The sequence below is a fragment of the Uloborus diversus genome, chromosome 6 (genome assembly GCF_026930045.1).
Source record: "Uloborus diversus isolate 005 chromosome 6, Udiv.v.3.1, whole genome shotgun sequence".
Taxonomy (NCBI): Eukaryota; Metazoa; Arthropoda; class Arachnida; order Araneae; family Uloboridae; genus Uloborus; species Uloborus diversus.
In genome coordinates this window covers 164,223,177-164,238,184 of record NC_072736.1, presented here as the reverse complement: position 1 = coordinate 164,238,184, position 15,008 = coordinate 164,223,177, and the positions used below count along the sequence as shown (strand labels likewise).

The 15,008-nt window shown below is 34.1% G+C and overlaps 1 protein-coding gene across 1 annotated transcript in view; it reads left to right on the top strand.

Moving 5' to 3' along the window:
* The window catches only part of LOC129225166 (HEAT repeat-containing protein 5B-like), a 97,994-nt gene extending 83,278 nt beyond the window's left edge, over nt 1-14,716 (top strand). Inside the window, exons 34-37 of the mRNA XM_054859731.1 lie at nt 5,771-5,992; nt 8,376-8,527; nt 11,726-11,951; nt 14,202-14,716. Of these exons, the coding sequence (XP_054715706.1) occupies nt 5,771-5,992; nt 8,376-8,527; nt 11,726-11,951; nt 14,202-14,533 (932 nt within the window). The 3' untranslated portion in view covers nt 14,534-14,716. The remainder of the gene's footprint in view (nt 1-5,770; nt 5,993-8,375; nt 8,528-11,725; nt 11,952-14,201) is intronic.
* The last annotated feature ends 292 nt before the right edge of the window (nt 14,717-15,008 follow it).

Genomic DNA, 15,008 nt, shown 5'->3' with positions numbered 1-15,008 from the left:
CTACTTCTTCGATGATCTACATACCATGAGGTGACGGCATGGATCCGCAATTACCTTGAAAGTATCCTGATTCCTTTTTAGGCGTGGGACGATCTCAACGTTGTCACCATGGCGATTACAGCCTGCACCATTTTCGTCTCAACGTACATCGGCCTGCAACGGACATTTTTTTTTATCAAAAGCCATCCCTCGATAACATCCCACCATATTCATAGCGAACTGTACGTCCTTCGTCCATTTCAATTTAAATATTCCACCACCCTCCGCGAGAACTCTACCTTTTTTTGATCGTTAACGAACTTAGCAACAAAACCCAGCTCCATTCATGAACTCTTAAGTCTGTATTCCTCGCATTTGTTTTTTTTTTTATACTAAGTGAAATGTTCTGGTGATCACCATGCCTAGTGCCTGTCTTCATGTCTGCTTGGAAGTAACGTAGAATAAAGAATGTGTGGTAATTAATTTTGTGTATTCTATCGTCAACAAACACCACCCCCGGGTAAGTCTCTTTTAAATTTTTGTTCTTGGGCATTCAAGGCAGTCGTTGGTCTGAGGTTATGCGCGGCAGCGATGCTTCCACTTCCACGGCCTAAAATCGCTTTCTCTTTGGTTTTCGTATAATTTGACAAAATTAAACGCGCGCAACATGACAAATGTGATATGCATTATCACAATACGTATTACCTTTAAAACTGGTAAATTAGCCATTTTTTTGTTGAATTTTTGGATATCATGGCTTCCAGGTTCTATTTTGATGCGTTTTTAGATATCATCCCTTTCACGAAATTTTTTTGGATATCATCCCTTTTACGTAATTTTTTGGATTTCCTCCTTTTTGCTCTCTGACCACTCTCATCCCTGTACATACTTAGATGAAACATACATGAAAAAAAAAATAGCTGTAGATCTTCTATCATACAGTCAAAATTGTATCGGCAGTTGCTCATTGAAAAAAAGAACAATAGGGATTTGATTGTATTTGTGTTGGTTACTTTTTAGATAACTAATCTTGATAAAAAATAAAACTTAAAACAAATACAAATGTGACGACTACCAACAGGCTCTGGGCCCATCTAGGCTGGTCCTAGTCAGTTTATTAGTCCCCAATGAAGATCAATGGCCCTCTTAAAGCTATCCACCCCCTTGCTCATCACCGCCTCTTCCGGTAAGCTGTTCCAAGGTTCCACGACCCTACTGAAGTAGTAGTTTTTCCTGATTTCCTGAGATTTGAATAGCTTAAAACAATGACCCCTCGTCCTGCTTTCCATGCAAAAATTTAACCCGTTAACATCTTTCATTTTGATAAATTTAAACAACTGAATCATGTCCCCTCTGGCCCTCCTTTGTTCCAGGCTATACATATTGAGTCTGTTATCATTGTCTAAATCTGAAAGTCCTCTTACTAGTCTAGTAACCCTTCTTTGAACCCTTTCCAACACAGAAATATCTTTCCTGAGATAAGGAGACCAAAACCGAACAGCATACATACTCCAGATGAGGTCTTACTAAACTCCTAAGTAACAGCTGTAGAACCTTCTTCGATTTGTTTGAAATAGATCTATTGATAAACCCAAGCGTTCTGTTGGCTGTGTTACTTGCAACGCTGCACTGTTGACTAAACTTGAAATTCTGATTTATTAAGATACCCAGATCCATAACGTTTTCTGCCTGATTAATGACTGAACCCTGTAAAGGATATCTCATACGCTTATTTCCATGACCTAAGTGTAGCACTTGACATTTCTTTACATTAACTGCCATCCGCCCACTTAGTAATATGATCTAAATCCTCTTGAAGCTGTCTTACTTGTTCTTCATTTTCGACAATCCCCATAACTTTGACATCATCAGCAAAACAATTCATGTTTCCAGAAATATTTTCATTGATGTCATTCATAAATATAATAAACAAAAGAGGCCCTAAAACTGATCCCTGAGGAACCCCACTTAAAACATCACTCCATTTAGAATGACTTCCTCTCACAACTACTCTTTGTTTCCTTCCAGTCAGCCAATTCCTAACCGAAAGTAAGGTTTTTTCTCCTATTCCTATATTAGCTAGTTTGCTGAGAAGAACAACATGCGGTACCTTATCAAAAGCTTTTTGAAAATCAATATAAACAACATCGGGTGTGTATTTTATATCAGAAACAGCATCTCAAAACAGAAATTTGGCTAATTCAGTTTGACAAGGTAACTAGACATTTTACATGGCACACTAATTTTAAATTGCTGATTGGAGTACTTTTAGTCAACTAGTGTTTCTGTTGGGGGAATTTGAAAGGATGTTTGGTCTCATTGTTCAGTATCCACCTCAACTTAATTTAGCATTGAAAAGTTACATAATTAAACTTGTTCACAAAGGCGTATTGCGATAAGGAGAGGTAGTATAGAGATTCTCCATATTTGCACTAATAATATTTTGCATTCAGGTATACACCTTTTTGGCATGGGCGGATTTATGGGGGGGGGGGGGGGCGAGGGGGGTCAATGCCCCCCCCAGTCTTGGGAGGACTTTATACATGGTAACAACACACCTTCAAAAATGTGAAAAGAAAAAAATGATTTTTTTTTCTTTTTTTGAAAAGTTCAGAAGTGAAAATGAAGAGAACAGCGACTGTCCTTTTTTGATGGGGGGGGGGGGGCGTACACTGCATTACAAAGAGTAAAGCTGTCACCGGGTTGTTGAAATGTGTTGAAAACGACTACTTTGAATTGAAAACCATTAGAGCAAGTATATGAGTGAAAATATAAGTAATCAGCCGCTATACTTAAAATAATCAACGACTGTTTCAAGAAATTGTAAACTAAAGCAAAGATTTAAAAAAAAAAACTGGATTAACCTATAAACTAAACAAGCTATAGTTGAGGGCACCCGCTTTGTTGAAGGCCCCCTACTCCGAAAAATTTCATGATTTGTTCTTTAAGGAAAAGAAGAAAAGTACTTGAAAAAATAAATTCCATTTTAAAGTGCTTGAAAACCTTGAAAATTTGGAAAAGTGTTGATACAAACCATAAATTTAAAAATTTATAACAAATAATGGGGGAGGGGGGAGAGAAATGCCGAAATGTGTCAAATTTAGTTCCTTGCCATATCCTGCATCAAAAATATAAAAATCATGGTTCTAACATTTCTGTAGCATATTACTTAAGATAAATTTTTGTGACTCACATGTTTCATATATTGCTGTTTGTTTAATCCCGAATGCAGTAATTTTGGAAATTATTTTGTATTACTTGCGTTTATCTCACTTCTTCTACATATTGTTAATCTGTTCAGCCCAAAGGAAACAACAACAAAAAAAACACTACCTCTTTTTTTTTTTTCCTTTTTTGCCCTACTTGTAATTGAAAATAAAATGTTGTTGTAATGAGAAATCAATAGTTTTTTTTTCCTTTTAAACTTAAAATGTTGTTGTTGTTCCTGATGCCCCTTGGAGCACCCAAGGTAATGAATAACAAAGGCATTAATCAACTTTTGAGGCTAATATGAGCGGCTTCCGTTTGACTGAGCCCCATTTTAGGTGGAAGTCCGACTTTTGCTCAGACACATAAGACAGATAGCACAATTCAGATTTATTACAATACAAGGAAATCAGAAGAACACCCAGGGCAGTTAGGCAGGAATCGAACCTGAGCGATACCGCTCGGCCACCGAGATCCCAAACTTAAAATAGTTGTTTCTTATAAAGTTAGAACAATACTGTAAAACAGTACAATCAAGTACTAAATTTCAGAGACTGGAAAGGCCAATTTAAGTGCCTTAAATAATTTTAACTATTCACGAGTCCTTGAAACGGATTAGATGAGTCTTTGAAATTCCTAAGCAAAGTGTGCTTCAACTTTATTTCTTATCAAGTGTATAAATTATGAATTGTCCAAATGGGCCTATTTTCTAAATCTATACACCATTTCTTTTAAAGCATTTTTTTACTATTGATCATTTTGTATTTAATTCATTGTTGTATTTGTCGGTGGGTTGGAGGCGTGATTAAAAACTGGTTGAATTGAACCAGCCAAAGCAAGCAAAAACCAATGCATAACCTTCTATTCTTTCTCGCTTTTTCTCTCTGAGAACTGCTGTAATTGATTTGTCAACCCGAAAACAATTTTTACTGTGTATTATCATAATTTGCAAAAGAGTGTTTTGCTATTTGTCTCCGAGATTTTAGTAGTTCCAATTACCTCTTCTATGGCTTCAAAATGCAGAATTTTGTATCTATTTTACAAAAATTCATCCGGGGGAGAAACCCCTGGACCCCCTAAAATTGGACATATTCTATCCCCTACTTAAAAAGGACTCCATTTTCCACCTTAGACCTTATGTATAATGCATGGGGGGGGGAGACTTTAAAAAATGGCCTTTCTTTCCCTCCGATAGAAAAGTTGACCAGACTACTAAAGAGACCCAAACCCTGGAAAAGCTTAGAGGCATGCTAAGTCTAAATCGAGCCAGTTGTAATCAATACAACTGATAATGCTAAAAAAAAATGCTGCCCCCCAGGAACTCAGTTCTAAATCCGCCTATGCTTTTTGGTAAAACAGTCTGAAATCATTGTTCTGTAAATAAGTTTAATTGTGACTAGTGTTTTATTTGTGTGGTTTAAGTGTGATTGTGTGGCTTTTCAATGCCAAATTAAGTTGAGTTGGTAACTGAACAAGACTGAACTGTATCAATCACTATGATAACTGAATTACTCACTAATGGGCAGTAGGAGCTAGGTTGATTACAAAGCTTACACATCAAATCCATTACAAATAAAAGGGTACTTTTCTCCATGAAAGACACGTCATTCGGCACACTATTTTTGGTGATTTTAATTTATTTATCGCAATTGCCAGCTAAAAATTTCATAGTTGCTGACATTTGACAATTTATATTTCTAAATTCTAAAGTTACCACATACTTGTAGATATCACCAATAGCTTTCGGCAATTTTTCTATTGTTGCCAATGTAGAAAGTAAACAAATGGCCAAACCAAGTGACGCACCTTCAATGGAAAAGTATCAACACTTGTATTAATGACCAAACTATACCGTTTGTAAATACCTCTTGAAAATATTAACTTATCCAATTTGGAGCTTGCGTGAAATATTTGTCACATTCTTTTCTAGGAACATTTAATTTAAATTTCTAACTCATATTTTTGCAACTCACTGTTTTGAATCTGGCAATTATTTTAAAGTATTATGAGTTTTAAAAAGAAATATCAGTTGTACAGAATCCCGATTTAACGATTGGCAAGGGACTAAAAAAAGTTACTGTTAAATCGAGGAGCATAGACATTCAATGCAGTCAAATCCGGACCAGTGAAATGTATCATTAAATTGAAGAAATCGTTGAATCGGGTATCGTTAAATCCAAGTTATACTGTATTATCAAATTAATTTTCAAATTATGTTATAATAAGTTAATAAAAACCCCTTAGCCTTGGCAAATTATTTGTTAAATGTGAAAATTCAACATAAAAAAGTTACAAATGTATGATTTTTTTTTGTCACAATTTATTTTAGAAGGTTAAAATTAAAGTGTATGTATCAAGAAGTCAATAGCTATGAATAGTTTGAAAATAGAGCACATCATTTTACAACTCATATTGTTGCTGATATATTATTTAATGATTTCTGATGTTTTTAGTGAAAGCTCTCTTCTCAGAACAATTTGTTTATAAAACCAATTTTTGTATTTATTTATTAATTCATATTATAATTATAATAATTATTATTTGCATTACATTATGAATAAAATAGACTAACATTTTTTTACAGCTTCTTCTAGTGTTGCTTCTGTTGTTCTTCATTTGATCGTGGGTGTCCTTAAACAATTTTCGACAGAATCTCTGGAGAAGTATCAGTCATTTTTAGACAACACGTTAGAATGTTTGCAAGATCTGTGTTCCAATCCTTTAGCCAGGAATAATGCTTGTAAAAAGGAATGGGTTGGTTTACTTCAAAGTGGTTTAGCTCATATTAGTTACTTTTCAAAACCTGGTAAGCATTCCCATTGATTTTTAGTGATTAATTTATGTGTTCTGGTTTTCGTTTTATATGCTTATTTGATTTTTAAGCTTAAAAGATTTTGCCTCATTACTAACTAATTTGACAAAAAAAAAAATCTCTGTGCATTCAATGTAATAATTGCAACCTTAAAGTTTACATATAAAACGACGCATAGTAGCCAATTACAATTACAGAAATTTGCAGATTATCCGTTAGTCAATCAACAATCAGGAACTTGTTGCAGCAAAAAGCATATTCGCAACTCCAGAGCTCGAATATGCTACCTTACGGTCAGAGCCGGATTTGGAAGTGTGGAGGCCCCTTTTCAGGGTTCGAAAAGATCTTCATATTTTCGAAAATATCCGATACTTTGATATATATCCGAAAAATTTGATATACAGTGAAACTTCTCTGGAGCGACCACTCTCCGTTCCTGAAAAAAGTGGTCGTTAATGGAGGTTGGTCGCTCTTGGAGGTCATTTTCGAACATGCAAATATAGCACCATAGTTGTTACCTTCTTCCTGCAGTGTATCAACCAAGAACATTATCATAAGAATGTATTTAAATAAAGAAACTTTTTTTTTAATTTTAAATGTAAAATATACTTTTTTTCATGATTTTTCTATTTAAAAACTAATAGCTTTAAAATTCGCCTGCTTCAGATTCTTTGTTTTTCCTAAAACAACTTTAGTTTAGATTTCCGCTGCAAAAATAATGTGTCCTTATTATTTTAGTGCAAGATAAGATTATCTATTTCTGTTAGAGTTTGTTGTGCTGACAGCTTTTTTTTTTACTGCTAATTTCCTTTCTGATTTTCCTTTCTTGTGTAAGTTCAAGGCTTCTGTACGTTTCTCGAGCATGAGATTGCTCGGTTTTTCGAAATTCTGACTGCGATGTATGGTATGGTGATGAAAAGCAGAATGCAAATTCACTGAAACCAACTCTTGAGCTTTCAAAGGCACTAAAAATAGATTTTGTCCACTCTGATGAAGTAGGAATGCTCCCTTCTAACCCCCCTCTCCCGTAAGCAACCAAGAAATTCCAAGAAACAACCTTTTAACAAAGTTCTATTCTTATCAACCTCCCTCAATAAAAGGTGCACACTTGACTTGCCTTGAGATTTGCATGTGCCACCTTAGCTTCCCTAGGGTCCGAAAAACAATGCCCTCCTTTTTATGACTTTAAGGAGGTTCCAAGCAGAGAGATCAAGAAAGGAACACGTTTGGACCCACTGGAGAATAGATTTTAATCCCTTGTTCTGGTTTCTTTCCACATTTGTTAATATGAGAAAACTGCTGTGTCCATATGAACTTTATTTTCTATTGCTTTTCTTCTGTTGTCTCTCTCTTTTTGAGTTTTCTCTAACAAAAATTCCGGTATTTTTTAATGCTGAGGTTTACGATTTGCCGGTTGTGAGAGGTTTCAATGGTCTTTCCCAGAGGTATTTTAACATTAGTCATATACGGGGGGAATTCGGTGCCTCAGAAAAGTGGTCTTTAATGGAGGTGGTTGCTCAAAGAAGTTTCACTGTATATGTATATATACCATATTTTCGACCCAAGAAAGTTAGGATATTTTGTAAAAATTTTAGAGTGGGGGACCCTTTGTTGTGGAGGCCCCGGGGCAGTAGCCCCGCCTGCCCTCCCCTAAATCCGGCCCTGCTTACGGTGATTAACAATACTAAATGAAAAGGTAAAACATTCCATTCCACGTGTTTTCTTTGGGGTAAATTACAGGCTTCAGACAGCTTGCGGTGTAATGTAATTTCAGAAGGATAGAAAAGAAAGCTTCCCACAAACACGATGAAAAATTACTGTCATTCACTAAGCGTCAAAGCAAGTTATAAGTTATGGCATGCGTTTGTTTTACCTTTTTCATCCGCCATTAGACAGTGGCTGCAGCGCCCCCTACAGTTTATTGGCGTTGCGAATACCGACGGCTGCTTTTTGTCGAAAAATTGCAAAATTAAACTTGGTTGTTTCATTTACTTATTCATTTTTTGCCCTTTCCTCATCGTACGTACACTTGTTCTGTATTGATGTTAAGTTCTGTTGTGCAAGAATACAAAACATTTTTACTGTCTGTGTATATTTTCACTGTTTGAAGAAAGTATTATGCATCAATACAGCTAAGTTTTTGAGGAAGAGCAATTTTTGCTTTATTTGTCCTTCACTTAAGTCATTTTGCAGTTTTTCCTCGATTTTTATCATCCGCACTTGTGCCGCCCAACTCCGCGGATATTCGGAAGATTACTGTATAATGCAAATCTTTTAATTTGCATATTTTAATTATGATTATTTTCAATAAGCGTTGATGATCATTATATACGTAATTTATGCCGATTCTAAACCAACTTCGAAAAATGTTTTACAGGTGTAAACTTGACAGAAACTGACAAGTTGATTTCAATTCTGGCAATAACCATTTACATTACTTCCACCCCTAAAGAAGTGGTCTGTGTTCCAAATTTGCGTCAACACTGCATCAACACCTTCACTCATGCACTTCAACAAGACGGCACTCTGGTAAATGTTTACAGATATGTTTGTAATTTAATAACCTCAATGGCGTGTAAAAACAAGAAGTTTTTATTGTATGGGTAATATAGGGTGCTTTAATTGTTAATTTCATTTGAAATTCAAAAAGATGTTGATCGTTTGGTAATCCATGGTAATTGTTTTTGACTCTCTCAACAATTTAATGTTGTAAACAATATTGCTATGAATGAACAAAAGGCTAGTATTTCAGCTAGAAACAAATTTCCTCAACTTGGGGGGGGGGGGGGGGGATAAAGGTTGTTCCCACCTTTGATCTAATACTTACCAATTTTTTTTTTTTCTTTTTAACCTTAATGTAATGTGTTTTTCAATCAAGGCTATTTTTTTATGTGATGTGCTATCACTTTAACAAGGAATAAAACAGTTAATAGTGTTTCTTGGGAATTACTTGTACTTGGACTTTGTATTCTTTAGCTTGCTCCAAATACTTTCTATAGCAGCATTTCTTAACCTTTTCTGACCCAAGGACCAGTAAGAGCTTTTTTTTTTAAAAAAAAAAGAAAAAACTTACATTTGCAAATTTTTTAAACCATGTGAATTTTGTTTGCAAACCAGTGATTTTCTTTTCCCTTTTTTCCTCGGGGGGGGGGGGAGGACTTTTGATTGGAGGACTATTAAATACTTGTGAAAAACATTAGGGAACAACGAAGGTTTTTTCTCTTTTTTTACAAAACATAATAATTAATGAATTCATTAAACCCAACTTGGTGTTAAAGAATTGGTTACAAAAAATATTTAACTGTTAAGATTAAGGAAAGTGATTAGTGTAACACCTTATATACATGAGCAATTATTAAATTGCTGAAAAATCATAGAAAAAAAAACAAAAATTAATCCCAAAATTCACATAAAAGATGTATAGGATATTATTTTTACCAGGTTTCTGTTTTCTTTTTACTTTCTTCTATATCTAATATATAGAAGAAAGTATTGGATTCGTGCAAATTTTCGAATTTCGAATTTTGACGGATTCGAACGTTTTGAGGTGTGCTGAGTTCATTTAGACTATTTTTGGAAAATGTCTGTCTGTCTGTGTGTGTATGTATGTATGTGTGTATGTATGTGTGTGTGTATGTATGTGTGTCACGTCTGTGTGTGACCAGTTTTTTGTGGCCGCTCTACAGCAAAAACTACCGCATGAAATCGAACGAAATTTGGTACACATATGTGCCCCTATGTGAACTTGTGCCCATTAGTTTTTGGCGCGAATCCCTCCAAGGGGGGTGGAGCAATGGGACGTTTTTCGAGTTACGCGTGCTTGCTATTCCTCAGGAAGTAACTGGCGGAATCAAACAAAATTTGGTCCATATGTTGCCATTAACAGGAACAGGTGCTGATTCAATTTTGGTGTCAATAACTCAAAGGGGGGGTTGAGCTATAGAACGTTTTTTGTCGTCAATTGTGACTGCTGTATCTCAAGAAATAACGAACGGAATCAAACAAAAATTTTTTGACAAGTAGCCCTTAGTGGGTATAAGAGCTGATTTTATTTTGGTGTCAACAGCTAAAAAGGGGGTAGCGCAATCGCCCATTCTTTTTTTCCATTGTGAGTGCCCTATCTCAAGAAGTAATGCTACGTTCTGGTTGAAATTTGGAATATATGTAAATCCATACGTAAACAGGCTTTGGTTCAATTTTGACTCCAATCGCTCCAAGAGGTGTTGATTTTTTTTTTTTTTTTGCGAATAAAAATAGTTTTATTAATGCAACAATAAGAAAGATAAATCGTAATAGATTGTCGTCTGCGTATTTCTCGTGATTTTAATTGTATGGAAATGATCGGAAATATTATCTCAATGATTTAAAATTTTTAACTGTTGCCATCTTATGTTTGTTAATAAATAAAATATTTGTAATTAATTCAAGTAAGGCTTTTAAAGTAACTTTCAATTTTCGCTCTTTGTTTTGTTTTTACAATAATTCAGACATTGGGATGGTCGTCAAGTTTTTGCATGTGTAATTTTGTTTCTGTTAGGAATATTGCTTCCTCGTCAAGCATGGGGAGGGATCAGAAAAAGGAAAAATATAGAAGAAAGTTTCGTGATGGCCACAACATACTAGTTTTGAGTAAGGAACGTTTCTTAGTGTGGATGAACTCTGGGAGCTGTGGGACACCAGTTAAGAATTACTATTCATCTCCAAGCTTTGAAGGACTTATACAGTTGTTTTTCATCGAAAAACTTCATTCCATCATGCAGGACACAACACATATTCTGACACACAAGTTTTACTTATTCAATCTTTAAAATGAGTATTGTACTAATACAGTATACTCTCGATATCTCGGAAACCTTGATGTGACGAAAAATTATTTTCCCCCTTGATTTTGCGTATTTATCTAATGTTATTTTTCATTGTGTCAAAGAGTTTTTGATCAAAACCTTGTAATGTCGAATACTTTTCAAAGTCTAATACAATTTTTCTGGAAAAACTGAAGTTTATTGTCTCAAAGCAACTTGAGGAATGTTTGAAAATTTTCTCACACCCTTCATAATTTCTCTCAGGGGTTAGGAATGATTTGGAGAAGATCATCTACAGTCACTTTCATTCTAGAGCCCAGGGGTGTTAGAAAATGCAAGTCCTGAGAAGCCCAAAATATCTACCTAAACCTTTTTGCTCCCTTCTCACGCCATTTTGTTGGACCTTTTGACTTTATTTTCACCTCCGTAAAAATTGGGAGATGAACGGAAACCCCCTTTAGAGATACAGGGAACAGTGCAACCCTTTGTCCGACTTCTTTTGGTTTGGGGCACTCAAAACTCGTTTGAAATTGTTCTGCAACTTGGTAATCCAAATCTTCGATAAGTTTAGTTGTGGTAAATCACTACATTTTGCTACTTTACTATAGCGTTCTTCTTTATTCTTTTTTCTCTATTATTTTTCGCTCATTTTAAAACTAAAATTATTGTTATTGTATTAAGATTTTTTTTTTTCAACTTTCATATTTCCACTTAGTTTTAACTATCGTGACTAATTTTTAGGAAATAATATGATTATGACCTTGTTATCTCGATATCTCGAATTTTTTGTACCATCCCTTAGACTTCGTGATATCGAGAGTATACTGTAATTTAGTTCATTTTTTTTCAGCCTTCTAATTTTTCAGGAATTGCTTTTTCTTAAAAATAACTTTTAAAACTTTAAAATATTTCTTCTTATTTTCAGCTTCAACTCAAAGCCATATCATCTCTAAGATCCATATTTGCCCTGCCAGATAACGCCGTATCTGGACCGTACATAAATGCGTTGTGTCCAAAGTTAATAGAAATGATTGGTCAATTTACGACGGAGCTTTCAACACTTATTAGTTTCTCCTCTGCGAAAGTTGCTGCCATCAAAGAATTGATTCAAACAATGAAGGTCTTGGTGGATATTGCAGCTAATGATAAAAGTAAGTCGATTTATTAATTGAAGTACTATCTGCCATTGCCTCGAGGTAATAGTAATAAAGAATAAGATATGAAGTTATAGACCTTGGTGGTCTCAATCAATCAACAGATATGGAGAAGTTATCATAAAAGTGCAAAAAAAAAAAAATTGTTTTCTCAAGCACCCTCTGTATTCACTTGATCAATCACCATGCGACTATTTTCTGTTCCTGAAACTAAAAACTGCAATGAAAGGACCTTCTTACAATGATATTCCAACCATTCAAGCAGCCATAACACAGGTGGTAAAGAACATTCCCAAAAACAAATTTTAAAAGTCAATAGAAAAATTGGTTCACTGTTCAAAACGTTGTATGCAGTTAAATGGATCCTAATTTGAATACATATTCGCTTTAAAACATATGAGGCAGTGAGAAGCAAAGGGATGCAAGTGGACATTTTCAAGCTTTGAGTAAAACGCGTTAAAAAATCAGAGCCTAGGTAGGCTTTCATTGAAATTTTTTTTCTAAATCATGCTGTACAGCAGCACCTATTAGGGCTACTAGTACTATATCTTGCCCCAAGATAGAGGAGAGGTTCACCTACCATTTGTACTGGTTATCTCCAAATTTTTAATTTTGCCACTTGCATCCCTTTGCTTCTCACTGCCTCATATTACCATGCTTATTTTAATCTAAGTAGAAAGTTCGCTTATTTTTAGATCAAACTGTGCACATGCTGTGTTGCTTATGATACCCATTCTCGCCTCATGAAAAAATTGTTCTGAAAATATTGTTACCGGTTTTCTAACTATATTCAAGACAAAATAAATGTTTATCTTTCATTGATTTAAGTTTAATGTGTATGTTTTTATGGACATTTCAACTTTCAATTCAAAAGCTGATTTTTCACACATTTTGAAATCCGGTCGCATCCGCTTCTATAACTACTCGCTCGTTTTTCTTCACGATGTTATTCTACTGTTTGGACGTTTATAATTTTGTGTTAAGCATTATTTTAAACCTCCTTATAAGTCTAATTGTGTAGTTGGAGACTTGTATATTTCTAATTTTGCCGCTCTCATTCGACTCAAAAATTTTAAGTCATTTGCATCCCAGTTGATTCAAGAGATTCATAAAAATTATCATTAATTTCCAGCAGTGTCTTAAGTTAATGAACATTTTAGAAAATAAAATTGGTCTCAAGAATTATAATGAAGGACATTTAGGACATATCAATAAAATACAGAAATCAGGAAATTTTCAATATATTTGTAGCCTATCTTAAAACTTGGCAGTAGTTTATCTCGTAATGCCTGGTAAGTTAATTAGTAAGTACTTTTATTGAATATTTTATTTTTTTCTGATTATCTGTTTATTTTATTTATTGTAAACATAATTTTAGTATTTGCTAACTTATTGCTAGTCACAGATTTTTTTTTAAAAGAAAACTACTAGCTTTACGTATTTATTTTTATATATTTATTTTAAAAAATGCAAAGGAAAAGAAATCAATCTTAAATGCTTTGCTGTTCACCAGTAGTATACATATCATTATTGAATCTTCTTTTATATATTTGAAGCTTCTTTATTTTGAAAAATGATGTTGCAACTAAAACATTTTTTCAGTGTTTTTTAGAGATTGAAAAAGTATTGTGTATCACATCAGATTTTTATGAGAAAAAATAATAAATTTGTTTTCATGTAAATTCTTACCTATATACAAAATTTGTATGATTTATTGGAATCCAAAAAAATATTTGAAATAAATTAATTTCAAATATTTTACTTTAATTTGGATTTTCATAAACATATGTCCAAAAGATAGATCAGATGGTTGCAATTTAATTTTCACAAAACACAAATTGTTTTTTCTAGAAAAATTGCATTTCGTGAGTCATGGAAAGTTACGAGCAGAAGTCATGGAAAGTCATGGATTTCAAAACTTGAAATGTAGCAGATACCCTGTACATTAAAAACATTGAATTTTATATTCTGGAGATAGTAAAAAGTTTTTACTCACGAAAACCAAGATCAAAATATGCTTTAGTTAGCCTCAAGTCTAATATAAAGTATGGTCACTAAAATTGAGTATTTTTGTATAGTTTATAAATAATTTGATGTTTGACTGTAAAATGAAATTCAAGCTCATTCCAAAGCTTATATGTTGTTTGATTTGTGTACTAAAAAGAATTCTCCTTAATATAATGATTTATAAGACATTTAAATAAGATGATTAATATATTTATTTATCTTTTATTTTGCTGTCTTTAGAGCTTCTGATTGTGGGCTTGTATATTCCAACCCTCGTAAACCTCTTGATTGAGCCAGAATCCTCGCAGAAATCATCTCCGGAAAAAAATGCAGTTCACTCTTGTGCTTTACAACAACTCATGAAAATCGGACCTCAATATCCCCAAGAATTCCGTACAGTGGTGAGCAGAAATTTACGCCTGAAGACTAAATTAGAGACTTGTATTCGTGCGGCTCAAACGGGGACAGATACGAACAGGGACCCTTCGGGTGAAAACGGATCTCAATCGAACGCGAGAGTAGCTTCACCTGCGATAAAACTGAAGACTGATTTCAGTAATTTCACCGGATAATGCGTATGTTTAGTGCTACGGAAGTAGCGATGAGTCATTCTCGAGTAAGTTTAGTTCTTCCGAGTCAGTCGTAAAAACCTTTCAGCTGTATTTTGAAATATGCTACTTGATGTTCTGTGAATATTCAACTAAAACCACAGGAGAAGTATTTGTAAGTACTTATACAGTTACTGCAAGACAAATGTTGATTAAGGGGGTCTGAGGACCTTTAACCTTCAGAATTTTCGATTTTCTGGAAAAAAATATGTTATGCATAATTTGTTTCTGAACAATTTGATACCTTATTTATTACCACACGCGCAAAAAACTTTTCAAGTTTGCGTAAAAATGCGTAAACTTCCCCCATAGAGCTTTATGTTAACAGCAGCTGTTTAAGCCTCTTTTTTCAGGTGCCGGTTTCTCGTTTTGCTTGCCTGGTATTTCATAAAGTTTCTTAAATATATCCGTAAAATTTTTCTTGCATGTTTGGTTTATT